The sequence below is a fragment of the Talaromyces proteolyticus genome, assembly GCF_021365285.1.
Source record: "Talaromyces proteolyticus strain PMI_201 chromosome Unknown BGW36scaffold_13, whole genome shotgun sequence".
Taxonomy (NCBI): Eukaryota; Fungi; Ascomycota; class Eurotiomycetes; order Eurotiales; family Trichocomaceae; genus Talaromyces; species Talaromyces proteolyticus.
Window position 1 is genome coordinate 398,338 of NW_025764289.1, and position 17,700 is coordinate 416,037.

At 43.8% G+C, this 17,700-nt stretch overlaps 7 protein-coding genes across 7 annotated transcripts; 2 read left to right on the top strand and 5 right to left on the bottom strand.

The window, feature by feature from the left end:
* Nucleotides 1-308: 308 nt before the first annotated feature.
* BGW36DRAFT_389005 (uncharacterized protein) lies at nt 309-1,132 on the bottom strand. The gene has a single exon (XM_046217287.1). It carries the CDS (start codon nt 1,055-1,057, stop codon nt 617-619), a length of 441 nt encoding a protein of 146 aa, XP_046066783.1. The 5' UTR covers nt 1,058-1,132; the 3' UTR covers nt 309-616.
* A 1,369-nt stretch (nt 1,133-2,501) lies between these two features.
* BGW36DRAFT_350037 (putative oxidoreductase) lies at nt 2,502-4,202 on the bottom strand. The gene is made up of 3 exons (XM_046213307.1): nt 4,024-4,202; nt 3,201-3,967; nt 2,502-3,143 (listed from the first exon to the last, which is right to left on the bottom strand). The coding sequence occupies exons 1-3, from the start codon at nt 4,130-4,132 to the stop codon at nt 2,559-2,561; spliced, it is 1,461 nt and encodes a 486-aa protein (XP_046066784.1). The 5' UTR covers nt 4,133-4,202; the 3' UTR covers nt 2,502-2,558.
* Nucleotides 4,203-4,890: 688 nt separating this feature from the next.
* On the top strand, nt 4,891-5,585 carry BGW36DRAFT_306715 (uncharacterized protein; the record flags this gene model as incomplete). Its single annotated transcript, XM_046212175.1, has 3 exons — nt 4,891-4,984; nt 5,054-5,179; nt 5,203-5,585. Coding segments are annotated over 3 exons (603 nt in total), but the record flags the coding sequence as incomplete, so codon positions are not given.
* A 168-nt stretch (nt 5,586-5,753) lies between these two features.
* On the bottom strand, nt 5,754-6,258 carry BGW36DRAFT_401013 (uncharacterized protein; the record flags this gene model as incomplete). The annotated part of the gene is made up of 2 exons (XM_046218699.1): nt 5,754-5,939; nt 5,992-6,258. 2 exons carry the CDS (start codon nt 6,256-6,258, stop codon nt 5,754-5,756), a joined length of 453 nt encoding a protein of 150 aa, XP_046066786.1.
* Nucleotides 6,259-8,011: 1,753 nt separating this feature from the next.
* BGW36DRAFT_439767 (uncharacterized protein) lies at nt 8,012-9,532 on the bottom strand (the record flags this gene model as incomplete). Its single annotated transcript, XM_046221512.1, has 7 exons — nt 8,012-8,287; nt 8,354-8,586; nt 8,652-8,737; nt 8,803-8,857; nt 8,918-9,107; nt 9,227-9,387; nt 9,460-9,532. The coding sequence occupies 7 exons, from the start codon at nt 9,530-9,532 to the stop codon at nt 8,012-8,014; spliced, it is 1,074 nt and encodes a 357-aa protein (XP_046066787.1).
* A 2,333-nt stretch (nt 9,533-11,865) lies between these two features.
* Nucleotides 11,866-13,972, top strand: BGW36DRAFT_259553 (uncharacterized protein; the record flags this gene model as incomplete). The annotated part of the gene is made up of 4 exons (XM_046210061.1): nt 11,866-12,901; nt 12,972-13,395; nt 13,493-13,781; nt 13,856-13,972. Coding segments are annotated over 4 exons (1,866 nt in total), but the record flags the coding sequence as incomplete, so codon positions are not given.
* A 2,217-nt stretch (nt 13,973-16,189) lies between these two features.
* On the bottom strand, nt 16,190-16,711 carry BGW36DRAFT_364162 (uncharacterized protein; the record flags this gene model as incomplete). Its single annotated transcript, XM_046214530.1, has 3 exons — nt 16,190-16,392; nt 16,470-16,506; nt 16,622-16,711. 3 exons carry the CDS (start codon nt 16,709-16,711, stop codon nt 16,190-16,192), a joined length of 330 nt encoding a protein of 109 aa, XP_046066789.1.
* Nucleotides 16,712-17,700: the final 989 nt, after the last annotated feature.

Genomic DNA, 17,700 nt, shown 5'->3' on the forward strand with positions numbered 1-17,700 from the left:
GCCCATAGCCACAATATGATTGGACAGGAAGTATACAAATTGAATACAGTACATTTGATATGAATAGCAAGGAGAAAAAGATCTGCTGTAGGTTCATAGAAGATATTGAAAGCGGGGGATTGTGGAAGAAGCAGGGCATAATACACATCACATAATTAAGAGCCCGAGAAAGAATCAAAGTGATCAACCACTAAGATACTGTACGGAGAAATTTAAAACCTCCTTCATCTTCTCTCTCTCTTTGATTCATTCTGCCCTACTGCAAAGGCGCTGTTGCCTGAGGCTAGTCAAAACACAATCAAGTAATTCCCTGTTCTAATATTATCACCCCTATATAAATTACTATATTTGTCCTACTTTGATAAGAGGGGATGCATAGCTTGAACTTGAGTTCACTCTTCTCACTAAATCATAATGGTTAAGGCACATATAATCCATGTCGCTGTAAATACTCAATTTTATAATAATAATATTATTGTAAAATGAGCACATGAATTTCTTCGGGAATGGCCATCCTCAACTCTAAGACCAACCGCCTTATCCGTTATCCATCGATATCAGACTAAACCTGCTGCCACTCTTATCCCCCGTTATTCCTATTTCCTTATTCTATCTCTTAAGGCAGTCCACCAGCAGCTCTCTGCTCAGCCTTACAACGTAGCTCTCCCTCCATATTCTTCAGATCATCAGTCATCTGCTCACCAAAGTCTTCAGGACTGGCAATCTGTCGAACTTCAATAGCACTTCCCTCAGCACGGAATGGCGCCTTCCGCGCCCAGATGGTTGCGTCCTCGAGGTCTTTCGCTTTGATGATCCAAAACCCTGAGATAATGGACTCAAACGGAAATGGACCAGCAGTCACTGATGATTCGTTTTCGGGGGTGAAGTCAATCCGAGCTCCAGTGGAGGATGATAAGAGTCCCTCTGCGCTAAGCAACATGCCAGCATTAGAAAGATCATTATTGTATTTCATCACCTCCGAGATCGTTTCCGTTGATGGTGGAATGCCAGACTCGCTATCGCGGGTGGCGCGGACAAGAAGCATGAACTTGGGCATTCTGTGCAGAAATGACTATACTGAATAGTGAGATTGTTCTAGTACTGTATGTTCAATGTTATGATGAAAAGACATAATTTCTTTTATTTTATAGATTTTGACGTCTATTTAAGTACTTGCAAGCAAAATTCGCGATAAGGTTTGCTTTCTCGCTATAGGTAGCTGCTGCCTACGGCTGCCTAAGATCCATAACTTAGTAGGCAATTGTGGCGTTATTTTAGACTGTTCAGACCAACCACGAGTATTCTTAACCGGAAGCTTTAGATATGTAGGTCTGACCGTTCTATAAACCAGGGCTCGGTGAGCAAAAAGCGACACTCGAAACCAAAAAAAGAAAATGGTCTACGGAGTATAGCAGAAAAAAAGTATTATAATATATGTTTTATGCCTTCTTGGTAGGACATTAACTTTTGGGAGATGCTGAAAGGACGGAGTAAAAAGGCGAGGAAGGTGTCGAATCCGTCTATATTAGTAAATAAAGCATTAGAAGAGATTATAGCAATTTTTCTCTGTGCATTAACAAAAGGGAGCAGCAGAACGAGAGTGCATGTAGCAGAGGAATAATATACAAAATCAAATAAAAACATGTTCCATATCAAACTGATACTGAATTCTGCTAAACTTTGAAAGGTTAAATTATATGGATCAAGAAACCAGACGCGCACTATACACACCGAAGCCCTACTCGACTGTAAGGAGTTTCTCAAGGACCTTTAGATCAGGAAATTTTTTGAAGACAGCAAACATTATAGCGAGCATAACAGCCAATAGTAGACATGGTGATATTGCAATCAGTAGACAGACAAGTCTCTCTAGGCGTTTCCAAGCGCAATATACAAGATACAGAACAATACAATAGCCGAAAGCCTGTAGACAAGCCAATCTAACGACCACAATCCTAACAAACTTATAGCCGCAACAAAGTTGGACAGAAAGGATCGAAATAAAGATATAAATTAACCATAACATTCTCAGTAAGAAGAACAGCAAGAATAAACACACCTATATATTCCTAAGTAAGATGAGGGGCAAAGGAATTTTGGGTGTTGAAAACCTAAAGAAGCAGCCAGGCCATGACATATCATATAAGTATAAGCCTGCAATAGAAGGTGATCAACCAACTAGATAGGAGCAAAAACACTAGGAGAGGCCGTGTCAACTTACCTCAGTGCGTCGGCAGAAGATACACAGTAGAAATTCACAAGACTGCAAGAAGCGGGGGGTAATATACAAATGAAATTGAGGATAAATGCATATCAAATAAATGTTGAATTTCTCTAAGCTTCAAAAGACTAGATTATATGAGAGGGAAAGTGCTCAAGAGACAAATCAGAAATGTGCGTGACATAATCATTTATATGTGTTTCTAGCGTTTTCTGTGGGTGCATCTCTGGGAAGATAAAGTCCCTTTCACTCTATTTGGTCGTTTTAGGGCATTTATATCGTGAAGTATATGATGTGTTAAATTTTATGGAATTAGTTTCATAGATGCAATGTGTACTTATAATCGAGCTAACGTTGTTAGATCTCTTTCTAATCGTGCCGTGTTAAGCATCCCCATCTCCAGCTCGGAAATTTTAGTCGCCCCCGCCAATGCCATATTCATCTCGATCTCTTCGCGTAGGATTTCTATCATCCGTCTTGTTCCCGCCTCGCCGTACCCAGCACTCATGCTGTATAAGAATGGTCGGCCTAAGCCAACAGCCGTAGCGCCAAGGGCAAGAGCTTTGATGACGTCTGTTCCCCTGCGGATGCCACCGTCAATAAAAATTTGCATCTTCTTGGTCTTCATGATTATAGGGGCGTATTTGTTGATTTCAAGGAGCGTCAGGAGAGGTGCCTGTGCGGTGTCTTGTGAGCGGCCGCCGTGGTTCGACAGCACGATACCATCGACGTTGTGTTGGTAGGCTAACACAGCATCTTCGACGCATTGAATTCCTTTGATGACAAGAGGAAGACTGGTCAGACTTCGAATCCAGGCGATCGTGTTCCAGTCAAGATAAGGTGATACGGTGCTTGACAGTGTCTTGGCGATTCCTTGCACCGGCTGGCTTTTGCCACTTAATTGCTTGTTCTGTTCTCCGACCTGATATATTCGTTAGCAATGTATGAGAGAGCATAAAAGAAGCCACTCCGTGCATACATCTACCTCAGCTTTCAGCCGTTCGTCCCTCTCTCTCTTCCCAGTCACGGGCGAATCTACTGTCAACCAAATCCCTTTTATACCAGAATTGACAGCCTTGAGTATTGTCGTCTCTGAAATCTTTTGATATTTATGCATATACAACTGAAAGAAAATAGGCTGCTGATCACCACCCGTGCGCGCCTGCATAATTGACTGAAGCGACATGCTCGATCTTGTCGCCACCAGCTGCGCTAATCCTTCACGCCCTGCCACCGCAGCGAGTGTGCATTCCCCCTGTGGATGAGCAAACTTGGCGATTCCTACCGCTGACATATACACCGGTAATGAGACATCGCAGCCTAGAATCTTGGTGCTCGTGTCAATGTTGCCGACATTTCGAAGGATTCGTGGTCGTAGTAAGACTTTGCGGTACGCTAGCTCTGCTTCGGCCTTGGAGTACTCATCGTCCGCACCAGCTGTATAGTATGCCCATGCATTAGCGGGTAGATATTTTTCGGCTATTTGTTCAAAGTCTCGAAGATTGAGCAATGTGCTCAACGGGGGAGGTCCAGCGGATGCAGATGTCTTGGTTGGATCTTGCTGAGCTGGTTTCGGCAAATTTCGATTACTGAGTGTCGATGGATCCACGGCGCCTTGGAAAGCTGATGAGGGAAGTGTCTCCTCGATTAGTTCTGCCGGATGTATAGCGTCGTATTCATCTGTTGCATCGCGACCTGCGCAATTAAGAATCACACGGGCGCCACCAGGATGTTCATCAAGGAAGTCTGCCTTCTTATTAGAGATCGTGTAAACAACCAGCCCTGAATATCAAAAAACGCACTGGTCACGTCGTACACCCTCCCCCGAACCGCTAGCCAGCACGAGTCTTTGGTGTTGTGCCGAGCTACTTCGCTGCCGGATATCGAGACGCTGTCGTCTTTCTGGCTCATATTGAGACGACTTTAGTGATTCTCTGTATATACCGTAAAATAGGGAGAAACGATGCAAAATGACGGATTGAAAGAGGAAGGGTTTTAAATTGGAGCACAAAGACCACACGGATTGCACTCCGCATTTTGTTCTCCAACCTGTATTCCATTTTGGGGGTAGCGTGGGGTGACACGTGGGGGTTTGGGGAACATCATAACCACCGCCTGTTACGCATATACAATTTTGATATATATTGTATTACAGACAAGTCAATATCCGTGGAAATGGCGGTCGCACTGGGACATGGCCGGCGTGGTCCCTTGCACTTTGACGACGAGGCAGATGCCCATGCCGCCTTCCTGTTTTGGCACCGCCTGCTCGACGACTTCCTGCATAAATTGATTGCTAGTCATTTTTTTCTTTCTTTCCTCCCTTTTTCACCTCACTCTTTCTTCAAGTATTCGCTGACTTCAACCCTTACTCGCTCATCAAGCCTTTGATCTCAGCTCATTTGTCTTATCCGCCGATTCAGAAAGGACCACAAAAGAGGCTGTCCTACAGAATGTCTGACAAAAATTTCAAGGATGACTGGAATCTTGATGGTGACGAAAACGACCGGGGGGTGTGGGTGACTAAAACCGAGTTTAATCCAGCTCCAGAACATGAAGAGCGGCCAAAGCGCCCGTATAGCCTCCTGGCTGTTGTTAAAGGGTAAGATCTATGAGACATACACGAGATATTAAGCTGACATGCGTTTAGGCTTCGCGATTACTTTTAATATAGTGATATGACGATCGAGTGTGGCTGGGAACCCTTTTTCGTACATCAGTGTATAGTATGCCCGCAGTGCGAATACTTCGAGCAGTTCTGCAGTGAATATGAGGTGACTTATATTGGGTTTGGAAGTATCTCGATTGTATATACTGATCTTTTCGCTGTAGGCAGGGGACTCTATCACAATTTTCTCTCCGAAAACGAGCTTCTAGTCGCCAAAATGGTGGGCTACCTATACACCGGAGATTACACTGTTGAAAATGACAGCTGGAATGAAAGGCCAACCAAACCGAGTCAGAGGAGAAGAGCCAGGTAGACGACCCTACAGCTTACCTGATGGCCGTTCCAGACGTCACCACCTCGATCGGCCATCTTACCTTCCACCTGAAAATGTTGGCTCTAGCGGAAAAGTTGTATATTCCTGGTCTCATGAAGACGGCAGAGCACCATGTTGTGAAAGCACTGAATGGAATGCGTAGCAAAGACTCATTCCGCAACGCTATTCGTGAAATTTACTCTGCTCCATTCGAGTACATGTACATAATTCGATCTGTCGCCGTAGACTACCCCATTGCCAACATGAAAAAATTGAGAAGCGCTGGGTGCACAGGTTCTGAGAAGGCTTTGGACAATACTTTTCTGAGGGAATTCCCAGAATTTTCGAACGATCTTCTGTTGGAAATGGTAGATCAATTCTAAGAAGCGGATGGAATCGACGTCTTCTATTGAGATTTCAACGTGCCTTTCCTTCAGTTTTCGGATCCAGCTGTTGGAAAGAAGAAATAAATGAGGAAAATTCCATGTTTTGAATCAGATAGGCTAAACTAGGAACAGTTTAAATTAAGTCAAGTGCCTCACATCGCCACCTCAAGCAATCTTCTTCAGCAAAATTCTAATAAACCCCTCCTCTTTAGCTAATTCTCTAGGAAATACCTGCCCATACTTTCTCGTGTATTCCTTCAACGCAGCCACCGACGAAAACATTCGAGGTATTTCTCCAGCAGCACGACAATCAATCAAGTCGACTATATTGACGTACACACTCGATAAAAGCTATTCCGTGGTTAGCATAATTCCCTTAAACTTTAAAACCAATGGAAATCACCTTTTTGCACTTCGTAATGGACGGAGGGGCCTGCAATCCCAGATCGAGACATAAATCCTGCCATGACTGCAACCGAGAGGCGTTATCGCCATAGAGCCGACTAAATTCGCTGCCCATACATTCTTTCCACATCTTCCTCCATCTCCGTGACCCGGTTTCCCATTTCATATGAGCAGCGAGGCGACGGAATTGTACGCTGATGCGTGCCCGTGGCTCTGGCCGAAAGGTTGGGAATCGATCGAAGAAGTTTTGGGGAATAGCTGCCATTGATGATACTGATAACAGAGTAGTGGGAGGTAGTTTGTGGTTTTTCATATCTTATGGCAATAGAGAGGTAGAGTAAATATTTCATATGAAGAGTTCTGAGATGTCTAGGTAGCTATCTATAATTTCATTCTATTCCTGTAGTCTTTGTTAGGTGGACAAACGGACAGACATACAGGAAATATAAGATATAGTCATTAATATAATGGTTGAATGGGGGGATGTTTTCGTTTGTACAAAAAGGAGATAATGTTGGGGTATATTCCATGTTGAAGACTATGTGAAAGATTTTGTTGATTGCAAACAGAAATCTTGCGCAGTGGGTAAAACTGCAAGAGATTGACCAATCTAAAATGTATAGAAAAGCCTGATGAAAACCTAGCAAAGAGGGTCTGTGGGCCTAAAAAAGATGCCTTGTACAACCTTTGCTCGAGCCCCATATTCCTCACTGGGTATCCCGTGCCGATGAGGCCTTTGACGGTTTTTACAAAATAAAAACAGCCGGCCTGCTAGGTAAGAAAATAACTAGGTTGCATACACATTGACAAAATTAGAAGAGTTTGCTTCAAATAACGCCACAAAAATACAAGTCATCTTGGAAGAGAATCCTTTCTTTGTTGCTCTGCAGGACTTTGTTTAGTTAGGACGTAGCCACGAAGATCGCAGCGGGTCCCGTGTTTGCTTGCCCTAACGACATCCTAATCGAGCAATTTTTGTGACACATCAATCCGTCGTGTAAAATTGCATTTGTCATGCAGTAACCTGAAGACAGGCATCCCACTCTCAGTGACAGAAAAGGCGAAAGCATGCCACTACGATGATATGGCCTCTGTCGTACAGCTAGCGGCTCTTCAACATGCACATTGGAATGAATTGATCAGAATGTCCTAAACAGGCGACTTGGTACCAGACCTGTATCAGGAGTCTAGGCACTACGTCTCCTAAGTTTTATAGGTCTGGAAGCCATCCGGGCGTTCTGAGCCTTTGTCGTGTTCCGTGATATTTCCTTCGCCAATTGGTACGAAAGGATATATTTCATTCGTCCAGCTCTGCACAGGTCCGGTATTTGAAATATTTTCTGCGTGGTGTCATGATATTTCTCCGACAGCAGAGGAATAATACATGGCTCCGCCGAATCAACTTTGTACGCACGTCGCCTGCTGAGGGCGTTCAGCTTCATCAACGAAACTGACCCAATCGTGATGTACACTGATTCTAATAACAGTATTAAAGTGGTCCTCAAGGACGGCTTCGTCCCTGCCACACGATGCTTAAGTACGAGATCTCATTTTGTGAAGGGCCATATTGATCAAGGCAATGCCGTTCTTGAACGCGTTTCTACAAACGATAATCCAGCTGGTTGGTTCCCATCACTACGCAATTAACAGCCGGTATTGATGAACCCAGCAAGACCTCTTTGTATTTTTATCGGATGTATTGAGATCACGCAAAAGCAATTCTTGCTCTTACGTGCCATCTTTCAACGGTGTGAAACGTAAACCCTCTACGTTCGACTCCACTTCATTTATATTACGTCGAAATTCCAGCCTAGCTAAGCAGAACTGGTACTGTGAGGAGATTCTATTTTAGAATATTAGTCCTAGTTCAGAGGTTGATGTCGTTTCAGTCGCAATTTATCTGGGGTTCCGCTTCAACCCCATTATTATTGAATGAGTACATCTTGTATTGCATTTTGGACTAAGAAACTACTGTATCTGTCATATACGCTTTGCTTCACGTCAGCCATGACAGAAGATCATATTCTGCCTTGTGCACCATCCTCACTCCACTTGAGGATTGGAACCATATTATTCACTCGCTCCCACAAGTCACCCTTCTCAGCCTCTTTCCGGAACCATTCTTCAGCACTCCGAATTCGGTTAGGATGGATCTCATCAAGCAATTCGTAATTTCTCTGCATGACTCCCTTGTTCCCTTTGCTCGCTCGCCACAAGTTCCAGAAACCTGTGAAATTCTTTTCAAAGCTTAGCGTGGCAGGATCGGCGGGGTCAGCGTTGTAAGAAGACGGCCGCTGGGTTGAAAAGTTGAAGCCAAATCGTAATTTTGACATCCAACTCATGTTGGGAATATTTAAGACATTTTTTATGGACTCACGTCCAGTGAATTTCTGGAAATATTCCGAAAATGATACATCGACGTATCGTGCAGGTCTCCCTGTAACCTTCGTGAAACTGGAAGCCATTTCAGAATACGAGATGTGGGCGATAGCCACTTCAAGATCTAGGCCATTGGCTCTATCAGGGTTGTCGAACAGCCAGCGTACATAGATGCCACAATCTGAGAGAGCCACGTGAGCGACTTCTCCGTCTCCTATATATAAATTTATATCGCTCTATTAGTATATGAAAGAAAGTCAAATGTTATGTCTCAAATACCTAATGGGACCGACCAGGTCACAACACCATCAATAATCCGAGGGGTCATGATTGTTAGAGGCGAGAGCGCCATATCGATATACGGACTAATTGAGAAATTAGCATTTTTACCCGTAGCTCGCACGTAATAGACAACAGGATAACCATTTACCCAGTAGTGAAGAGGGCCACCCCCATCTGGGGAGTGCCATGCTGTAAAATCCATTCTGCACAATAAGGGAGATAGCCCGTCAGCCTTATACATGGAGAAGGTAAATTCGACTTACCACCCACCCGCCCTTTACCATCATAATGTCCGCATCGGAATTTGGGATCCCAGTTACCTTTCCTGAGCCCATAGTCTAAGTTGCCCCATACGTAGAATTTCAAACCGATAGAGATTGCTATCTCATATGCGCGTAGACCCCAGAACATCTCCGCTTTTTCACCGCAATTGAAACCATCGATGTTCACAAACTAAGCAATCAAGTAGAAATAGTCTCATTAGCCCAATAAAATTAAACAAAAACGATTTCATCGGGCCGAAATACTACTTAAATAAACAGCGAAAGAAAAGTAGTGGTCAAAAATCTTACAGCACCATCACAACCTGTGAATCCCTTCGTCAGATTGTCTTCACTAGAAAATGTTCCTTGGAACAGCTCTACTCCAGGCAATGCGGCCAGTTCTTTTGCTCGCCGACTATTCGGATCTCGAGTCATGATACGAACTTGGTATTTTCGGTCTTTTACGAGCTCTGTCACCTTAACATTAATGACGTATTCAAGAATATCAATGATTTCTCCAGAAAACATTGGGGACTAAATACCTTGGACAACCGGTATGCCTTGGGCTCCTGTCCCACCAATCACGAGAATTTTGGATGCTTGGAAAGATGACATAGTGTTTTATTCGTATTTTTGTCCAAATTTTTTGTCCGGAACGAATACAGGACAACACTCTCACAGTGAAATCAATTTTCAGCGTGGCACATCCCATGTATATATTTATGTTAGATATACAAATGCTAATTTGTCATCGGAATCACGACCGATCACGGGACTAGTGTGCCTATGGAAATTTAGGTAATATTTATTTTACTTATCAATCTGAAGTTGTTGAAATTTTTGCCAACTTTCCCTCCGGTCGGACTGCTCAGTAATCTGAATATTAAAAATGTTCGGACGGGCAAATAGTTGGACCGAGTCCTTGTCTATAACTGTTAATAGTAGTGTTTAGTAATCACAGACCAGGAATGTAAGAATGCTGCAAGAAAGCAAACAATTGGATCGCTTCTGATCTACAGAAAGCTAATGGAATAACTGAAGGTACCGATTTAACAAATATGAGACCATCTTGACAAATGAACTACATTTGCGCCGAAGACACAGAACTGATTATTTCCAGAACACTCCACAACCTAGACCATAGCCAATACGTTGAATTACCAGCCACGTAAATCCCTAAACAACTATAAGCCTGCTGTAGGATGTGAATATGAGTAATTATTTGTGATGTTCCTTTTGAGGCACTTGTCAATGTAAGACGTCTGTAACTTAGTTACTGAATCCAGTTGTAAATATTATGAATATGAAAGAAGTGCAAAAACTAGAACGATCTTGTTATAATTCTTAAGGCAATAATTTAGGCTTAGACGGTGCAATATTGCAGCCGGGACCCCCCTGGTTAACGAGCTAAACGACCCTTTTTGTTTGTTCTATGCTCAAAGTGATACTAAATTACATAGATCAGAATCTGTGTTCTTATATGTTGTTAAATCCTTCAAAGAATATGCCTGTCAAGTGTATAGCAATTTCCAATATTGAGTGTGGTCCAGAGTGGTCTCACCTATGCTACTCTTAGTAGTAGTGGTGAGTCAGGTAAACTGCCGGCCAAAGGCAACGGTTTGGTGAAGCCTCTGCCAGTCTACCGCCAACATATGTTAATCCCACTGAAACTATGAGACTCCAGTAATCAAGTCTTCGTTAGGTCCTACTATCATGTTGGTTGTGATAGAGTCTGCACCGATTCATCTATGTGCGCTACTTATCGAGTCTGGGTTCGAATTAGTGATCACGTCGATCGGATTAGTGATCACTTTCCGACTTCGACTTGGCTTGCAGGAGACCTCATTCTTAGAACCACGGACACCACTGCTGCTTCCATAGAGGCCATAATCACGCCTATTTGCCATTAGACTTTTGGCCGGAGCTCTGTGCTTGGTTGCTTCATTCGCATTGAGACGGGAGCGGCGGAAGTTGGAGCTGATTGCTGGTGGCTAATAACAAATGGCAATTAAGCCTCTCACCTATCAGAGCAACCAAGTGCAACCAAGGCTAGGTTAGCAGGCATTATATACAGAAACTGTTTTAGGGAAGATTCGTTTAAGTACACATCAGATGCCAACGCGCTCGGAATGCATGCAGATAGATTGACAAATAGATTATTGTTCAAGAGTTCCTGATCTTTCCCCGAATTTTTGTTATGGGGTTCGTTTTTATGAGTAGTTAATGTGAGTGTATTTCATTCCTATATTTCTCTGAGATGCTGGCTGATTATTGTTGTATCTATAACTGATACTAGACTTGATTGGCTTTTTTGACACTCAAAATTGTTAATAGGATGTCTGTAAATTCCCACGAGGAATATAATAGATTATAGCAAATCTGATTGGCGCACATTATTTCGGACGTAATGAGCCTTACGCCCTATATGAGTGAAAATTACTAATATATAATACTGTAGTATGTTGGATAATACAACTAGAAATTGAAATGTAGTAGAGGGCTTCCCCCCGAGCGAGAATCCCCACCATCTGAGACATTTATGATTGGCCACTTTTTTCATTATTCCCAGCTTAACGATAGCAAGTGTTTGGTAAAAGACGAAGGATATAGTTCTAAGAATCTAATTTCAATTTTTGAAAATAAAAATTTCGACGAACTATAACGCATAACGTTTTATATGTTTCCCTGGGCCAAGACAGGTTCGAGAGTTCCACGCATGAGCATCAAAACCATCTCGGGTCGGCCTTTATTTTGCCGTTTTCAGTATCTTTGTTTCCGAACTCCGTCAGACTAACCGAAAATAGCTAAACTGAGTCTGCTCCGAGATAGCACCAAGTATCTCACCTTCCCTAGAATTCGCTTCCTGTCATCCTCGTGAAAGACAGAAATCGTTGATAATTTAATTCGACTAATTAGAGGCTAGAAATATTCGACAAGGACCCCGACAAATGACAACCCCTCGTCGCAATGGTCAGCTTGCGTCGTGCGAGCCGTGCCGCAAAGCCAAGCAGCGATGCGACCATAAAAGCCCCATTTGTGACCGATGTGTCGCCAGAGGCCGGGCGGCGCAATGTTTTTATCATCCTTCTCCATTAACTCAACTATTTCAATCACAGGAGAAAGCCTCGAAACGAATTCAAAGGCCAAAAAAGCGGCGTCCGGAAAATCAATTTGTCTTCCGCGTTAACAAGTCGCGGGACTCGGCTTTTACGGCTCGAGATCCTACTTTGAACACATCTTCACATACAGCATCCTCCCTATGTGAACAATATGTGGCACAGTGGGAGTCTCCCGAAAAGTGGCCGCTGACACCTGGATATTTAGGTGTTTCTGCTCCTAAAGATATTTTCAACGAGCAGTTTGACGCTTCCAGCATGGGTGGCCAATATTTGGACGGCCAGTCGACAGATACTAGCCTGGTTCGTAGTTGCACAAAGGGGGATTTTCAGAAGATCCAGCTAGGAGCTCAGGTTCTGCTACAGTTGAACAAAATTCAATGGTTTCAAGAACTCATCAAAGTCAAGAACAAGATTGCCCCAAGCTGGGTTTTGGGAGGCCCTTTGATGGACGGTTTGTGTATAGCCATTGAAAGACTGTATAATTTGGCAGTCCAAGATTCAGAAGACCCTGAAGTCCAGCTCCTTGATTTATCGAAAGAAATATTCACCAACACGACAAAAAAGATTGAAGTGGATCGGGCAATGACGATATCTGACTATATACCTCTCATTGTTGCTCGGTGGGATGCAATCGGCGTATTCTTTGCCATGCTTACAGCTGCTTCTCTTAATGTGCCTGCTGATAATGACATTTTCACCCATTCTAGCCCCTGGAAGATTGATAGAGACCAACTACGGTCCACTTCCGTCGCCATTAGTGAAATTTGTTGCCAATTCTGCCACGCTTTAGGTGTAACAAGCGATCCATTTTGCTGGCTGGTGGGCCAACAGACCGCTCATTTAACTCGCATGCTCGGTCATACTGGTATGTCTTGTATCACTTTCTTTCTTCCTCTATCAATATGGGGTTAGGCTTTTAACCGCGAGTTTTATAGATTATCGCACTTGGCAAAAGCTGGGTGATCTGTCCACCGTCGCATATGCTGCCAGCTTACTCCAACCAAACGGGACTGTAGACGATTGTTGCCCTTTTTTCCTTGTTGAAATACGGAAACGTGTGCTAGCCTCCGGGTATGCAATTGACAAGGAGCTTGCTACAGCGCTCGGGCGCCCGGCTCGGGTTTCTTCGCGGTACTTTCGCATTCAATTACCACTAGATCTTACTCACGAACAAATATCGGGGACACCGCGTGAAATTGAGATGGCGCTGCAGAATATTGACTCTAATGGTTGGAACAAACAAGGAAAATTGACATCCGAGGTTAAGCTCCGAATCGCGGTGTTGACTAGCCTTACGCGAGAGAGTATATTGGAGCTGTCCCTGAGTCACCACATCGATGGTCTTCAGTCACGAGTCGAGTAGGTGTCTTCCATATGAATAATAGCCCGCAGGGTCTTTACTCTTCTGGCTTGAAAATAGTCATAAGAATATCTATTAACATAGATTTAACAATAGTAAAATGATTGAGGACGCGCGTCAGATACAACAAGGACTTCCTCCCTTTTTGCGTTGGTCATCAGCTTCTGGAGAAGTGGAGGATGGGTCCAGCATTGACGAGAGCCGTTTGTATACCCATGTGGAATTCATTTATCACGAGTTTCTTCTTTATAGAACTCTATGGAAACGACTGAGTATCAAGCCGCAAGGTCTGATTGAGAGCTCTTGCGAAATAATTTCAACATTACTGAATCTTGTCATGTTGCGGATGAGGTCGGGCGAGAAGATACATGATCTATCTTGGGATGTATGAAACCAACTCCCCTTGGCGCCATTTTGGGCCTTGTCTCGCCAAAACTTATTATGCTGATTTTTTTTTAGTTATGCTACAAAGGTCTTCCTGCTGCGGGAATTCTTACAGCTGAATTAAGACATTCAAACCAGTCGCCACTTTCATCTCATCCACGCTCTTGGTTTATACAAAAGCTTAGCGTGTTTGTTTCACATCTGAAATGTATGTGCGATCCGCATGAGGGAGTATATGACGTTGGCCAGCAAGGCGCACGGATTGTTTCCAACGTTCTAGATCAGATCCTTGCTGCCGACGATCCGCAGCCAGTTACCCCTGCTTCAACCGTTAAATGGATCGGTGACCAGCGATTAGAGCTAGGTAGCAGCGACGATCTCATGTCTTGGCTGGATGAAACATACTGGGGCCAGGATTCTTGGCTGCACTTCGGTGATTACACCTGAAACTTAGTGTATCAATATTAGCCTCCGATATGTAAACTATAATAATAGCTTGATATCAATATACCATAAGAGGGCTCAGTTTTTATCTAATATCGTCATCCTAATCGCCACCATATAGTGAGACATTCAATCCGAAATATTCGAGTCGCATGTTGTATAGGCTCTGCATTACTGTAGACGATGATTGTAGTACTGCAACAACAAAAAGCAAAGTTATAGCACATTTTAGTTTAATCCACCAAGCCAACAAGCCAATGATAGTCTGAATGGTCTTCTGCTAAATTATTTCATCCAAAACTTGGTGAGACAATATTCTCACACGAATTTCAAGTTGTCAATTCACCACTCAGGGCCCACACTTACAACATCGTAGCTTACAGGCCATTTCCGCATATAAATGTCTATGATAATATGGTCCCGATACTACCATATTGTCTTTGGGTGAATGATAGACGCGGGACGGCCCGAGCCATCTTGCCGTATATTGTCCTCTAGCTCTTGGTCAGATGCAACGTCGGCTCGAGGATGTCGCAAGTACATTCTCTGGTTTGCGGGATTACTCGGGGTGGTGACTACACATCTTCACTGTTCCCACCCATGCACCCAACTTGCATATGAGAGGATCGTGCGGCCATGTGATTGGCGTTTCCGTACACGTAGCGCTGAGACAGTTACGGAAAGAGTGTGATGCTGCGAGATCCCGTCTGATCACCTCCGCGCCAAAAGGGATCTTCCAGCCAACAATATTGCAATACTCATGGCCAGTGAAGGGCCGAGGCGGATTCAAATGGAAAAGCGGGTGTATGGGTAGCTATGCAGTATATAGCTTAGAGTCTTGGGTAAAATAAAGTGGCCTCGGCTCAAATAAGGGTTGCTTGAACGCAGTCAAGGATCTGAATTCCATGCAATCAATTGATGCTGCTTCTCAAATCATCAATTAATGCATCATCGCAGAACTCATGGAAAAGTTGCTAAAACGAGAGAGAGCAGTCCTAGATCATGGGTTGGTTTAACACTGTTGGCCTTAATCAGCCCGCATTCCATTTGCAGCCCGAGAGCTTGCAGTGCTCAATACTCAGCAATGAATTCCATTTCCCGAAAATTCTCGACGTTGTCCAAAACAAATATCCCAGATCATAAATCAAAGCGAACATCCATCATCAGCGATCAGGGATGATTGGCTGCGGGGCGACAACCACAAGTTCATTGAAGGGCAGCAGTAACAATGCATGCGTATACAATGCATCATGCAAGACTGTCACTTGATACGTACCTCGACTTTATCCTATCGCCGCTATTGTACTTTGTCGCCAGCCTCCAGTCCCCCAAAATGTCTCCAGAATCCACAGCTAAACAGACCCCGATGCTTCCATGTTTATAGAAGCAGGGCAAATAATATAGGTCGGCATCAATGGCAGATATTTGCTAATATTCCCGCTAATTTCTACTTCGAGACTTCTAATCTGTACGTCATCGAACACAGGTCAGGCAGTTAGGACTTCGGGAAAGTATTCGGGGCTCGAATGAGATGCGTTATAACCGCAACGACGCGAAAATGTCAAATACAATGCATTGAGACTTTTATCTATAAAAAACCACTGTTAACAATTCTTAAACTCGAAAGCCAAATTTAAAATAATTAAGAAAATGATTGGAGTGACTCGGCAGGACTGAAGCAGTTGAGTACCAAGACACATGTGGCTCCACCAGATTGCAACAATCTCGTTGTCGCATCGACGAGAGTGGAGTGATGAACTTCACTTCCAGAATTGCCATAAGACTAAATCGCCACATATTCACTTTTATTTCTCCTCTTGTCGTCCCATCATTCAAGTTCGTGGCGGGCCGAGTGGGCACTATACTGCCATAGAGATAGGCAGTCAGCTTTCAAAGTTCCAAAAAGACATCTTTCTTGTTTGGATAATTGTATTGCTTACCTCCCATACGTTCGTTGCCTATCATTCATTGACGAGGCATGATTATATCGCTTTTCTTGCACTGCCTGAGACGCAATGGATCTCTGGTCGGCTCGGGTTGCAAAGGGGTTTCGTTCGACGTGCCTGGTGTGGAGCCTGAAAAATTAACACGAGGCTGGCTCTTGAGGACGGGGTTCTCCTTGCTTGAGGGAGTTTCATCAGAGGAAGGCTGTGGGACATCAGACGGCTCTATAGCATACTGCGAGTCAGTCTTTTGAAAACAAAGATACAGGTTTATTTTTTGGTTTTGCATGAGAAAAGCTTACCATTCCCCGGCTTTTCATTGTCATTGTCCGTCTTTTTCTGCTTCTTGCGTTAATTTCATGCGACAGGGGTTCGATTGAGAGTGAGAATGGCGACACGATTCAAATCAAACAGATCAATCGGTATTGGAGGTATGGTTTGATTGTGGACTTACACTACGAGGCTGCCAAATCAATTTCAAATATCGACCGAGACCGGTCGGCATGCTTACTGCCTCGTTTGAAATTGGCGACGGAGCGGACATTTTGGTCTGTGTACGGTCGCAGTCGGTCGGAAACGCCACAAGAAACCTGTAACCTGATGGTGAATGATTCAGTTGTGCATTTGACTCTGATCAGGTCTCCATTCACGAAGTCCCAGGCACAGTGTGAAAAGGGGGAAGTAATAGGAAGTGTATCTTCATGATATCGACGAATCAGATGGGCTATTCCGGAAAAGGGTACGCATTTTTCACGATTTGTTGTGGGTTAGCCGATATATACTAACTCATTTTTGTCAAAGGGTCCAACAATATTTAGATGGTCTTCATTGGTTCCAGATGTGTTTTTATTCCTAATAATAATGCCGGTCTTAGATCCAACTTTCGACAATTGTCCCAGCCACGTTCCCGGGACCGTCTCCGCGTTGCTAGTCCAACGACAGCGATCACAGTCCCACTTAATATTCTTATATCGATTCACCTTGTCAGTTTGACCTGCTGAATGGCACCTCTTGCAGACTTCATACTGATTATATACTGGTCTGTTGCTCTCTAATTATTCAGCAGACACCAAATGATCTACTACGACGCTACGCGTTATTATTACTTGATGGGTTGCTTTCATTCGAAGCAGCACGTAAGAATAGTGCGGTTGCCTGGAAAAGCCCTGACGCTTACGTAGCGGCCCTTCAACATTTATGTTATTAGGCAAAGACGGAGACGATCGCCTGGATTTGTTGAGGACGGAGTCGATAAGTATCCCGGTATAGCCATAACAACACGACACGCTAACCATCGCTCTAGCCGAATCCTTCTAGTCAGGGTTTAGCTCGGGTGAAAGCAAAAATTCTCCTCGATTCGAAGCGTTTCTCGTTCACAAAATTTCTTCTTGCTGCAAATCTTGGCTGGTAGGCAGCAGGGTCCTCTGTACAGGTGCAATCATTAATATAGCCGAACTGTCGGCCCTTGACAAGTTACTCGTGGTGCATTATTTCGGTTTGAGCATGGAAGCAAAGATCAATGTAGTTATGATT

Coding starts and splice junctions, on each gene's coding strand:
- BGW36DRAFT_389005 (XM_046217287.1), bottom strand. CDS start 1,057: ATGCCCAAGTTCATGCTTCTTGTCCGCGCCACCCGCGATAGCGAGTCT.
- BGW36DRAFT_350037 (XM_046213307.1), bottom strand. CDS start 4,132: ATGAGCCAGAAAGACGACAGCGTCTCGATATCCGGCAGCGAAGTAGCT. Junction 3,968..4,023: donor GAGGGTGTACGACGTGACCA/GTGCGTTTTTTG, acceptor ATAAGAAGGCAG/ACTTCCTTGATGAACATCCT. Junction 3,144..3,200: donor GGCTGAAAGCTGAGGTAGAT/GTATGCACGGAG, acceptor CGAATATATCAG/GTCGGAGAACAGAACAAGCA.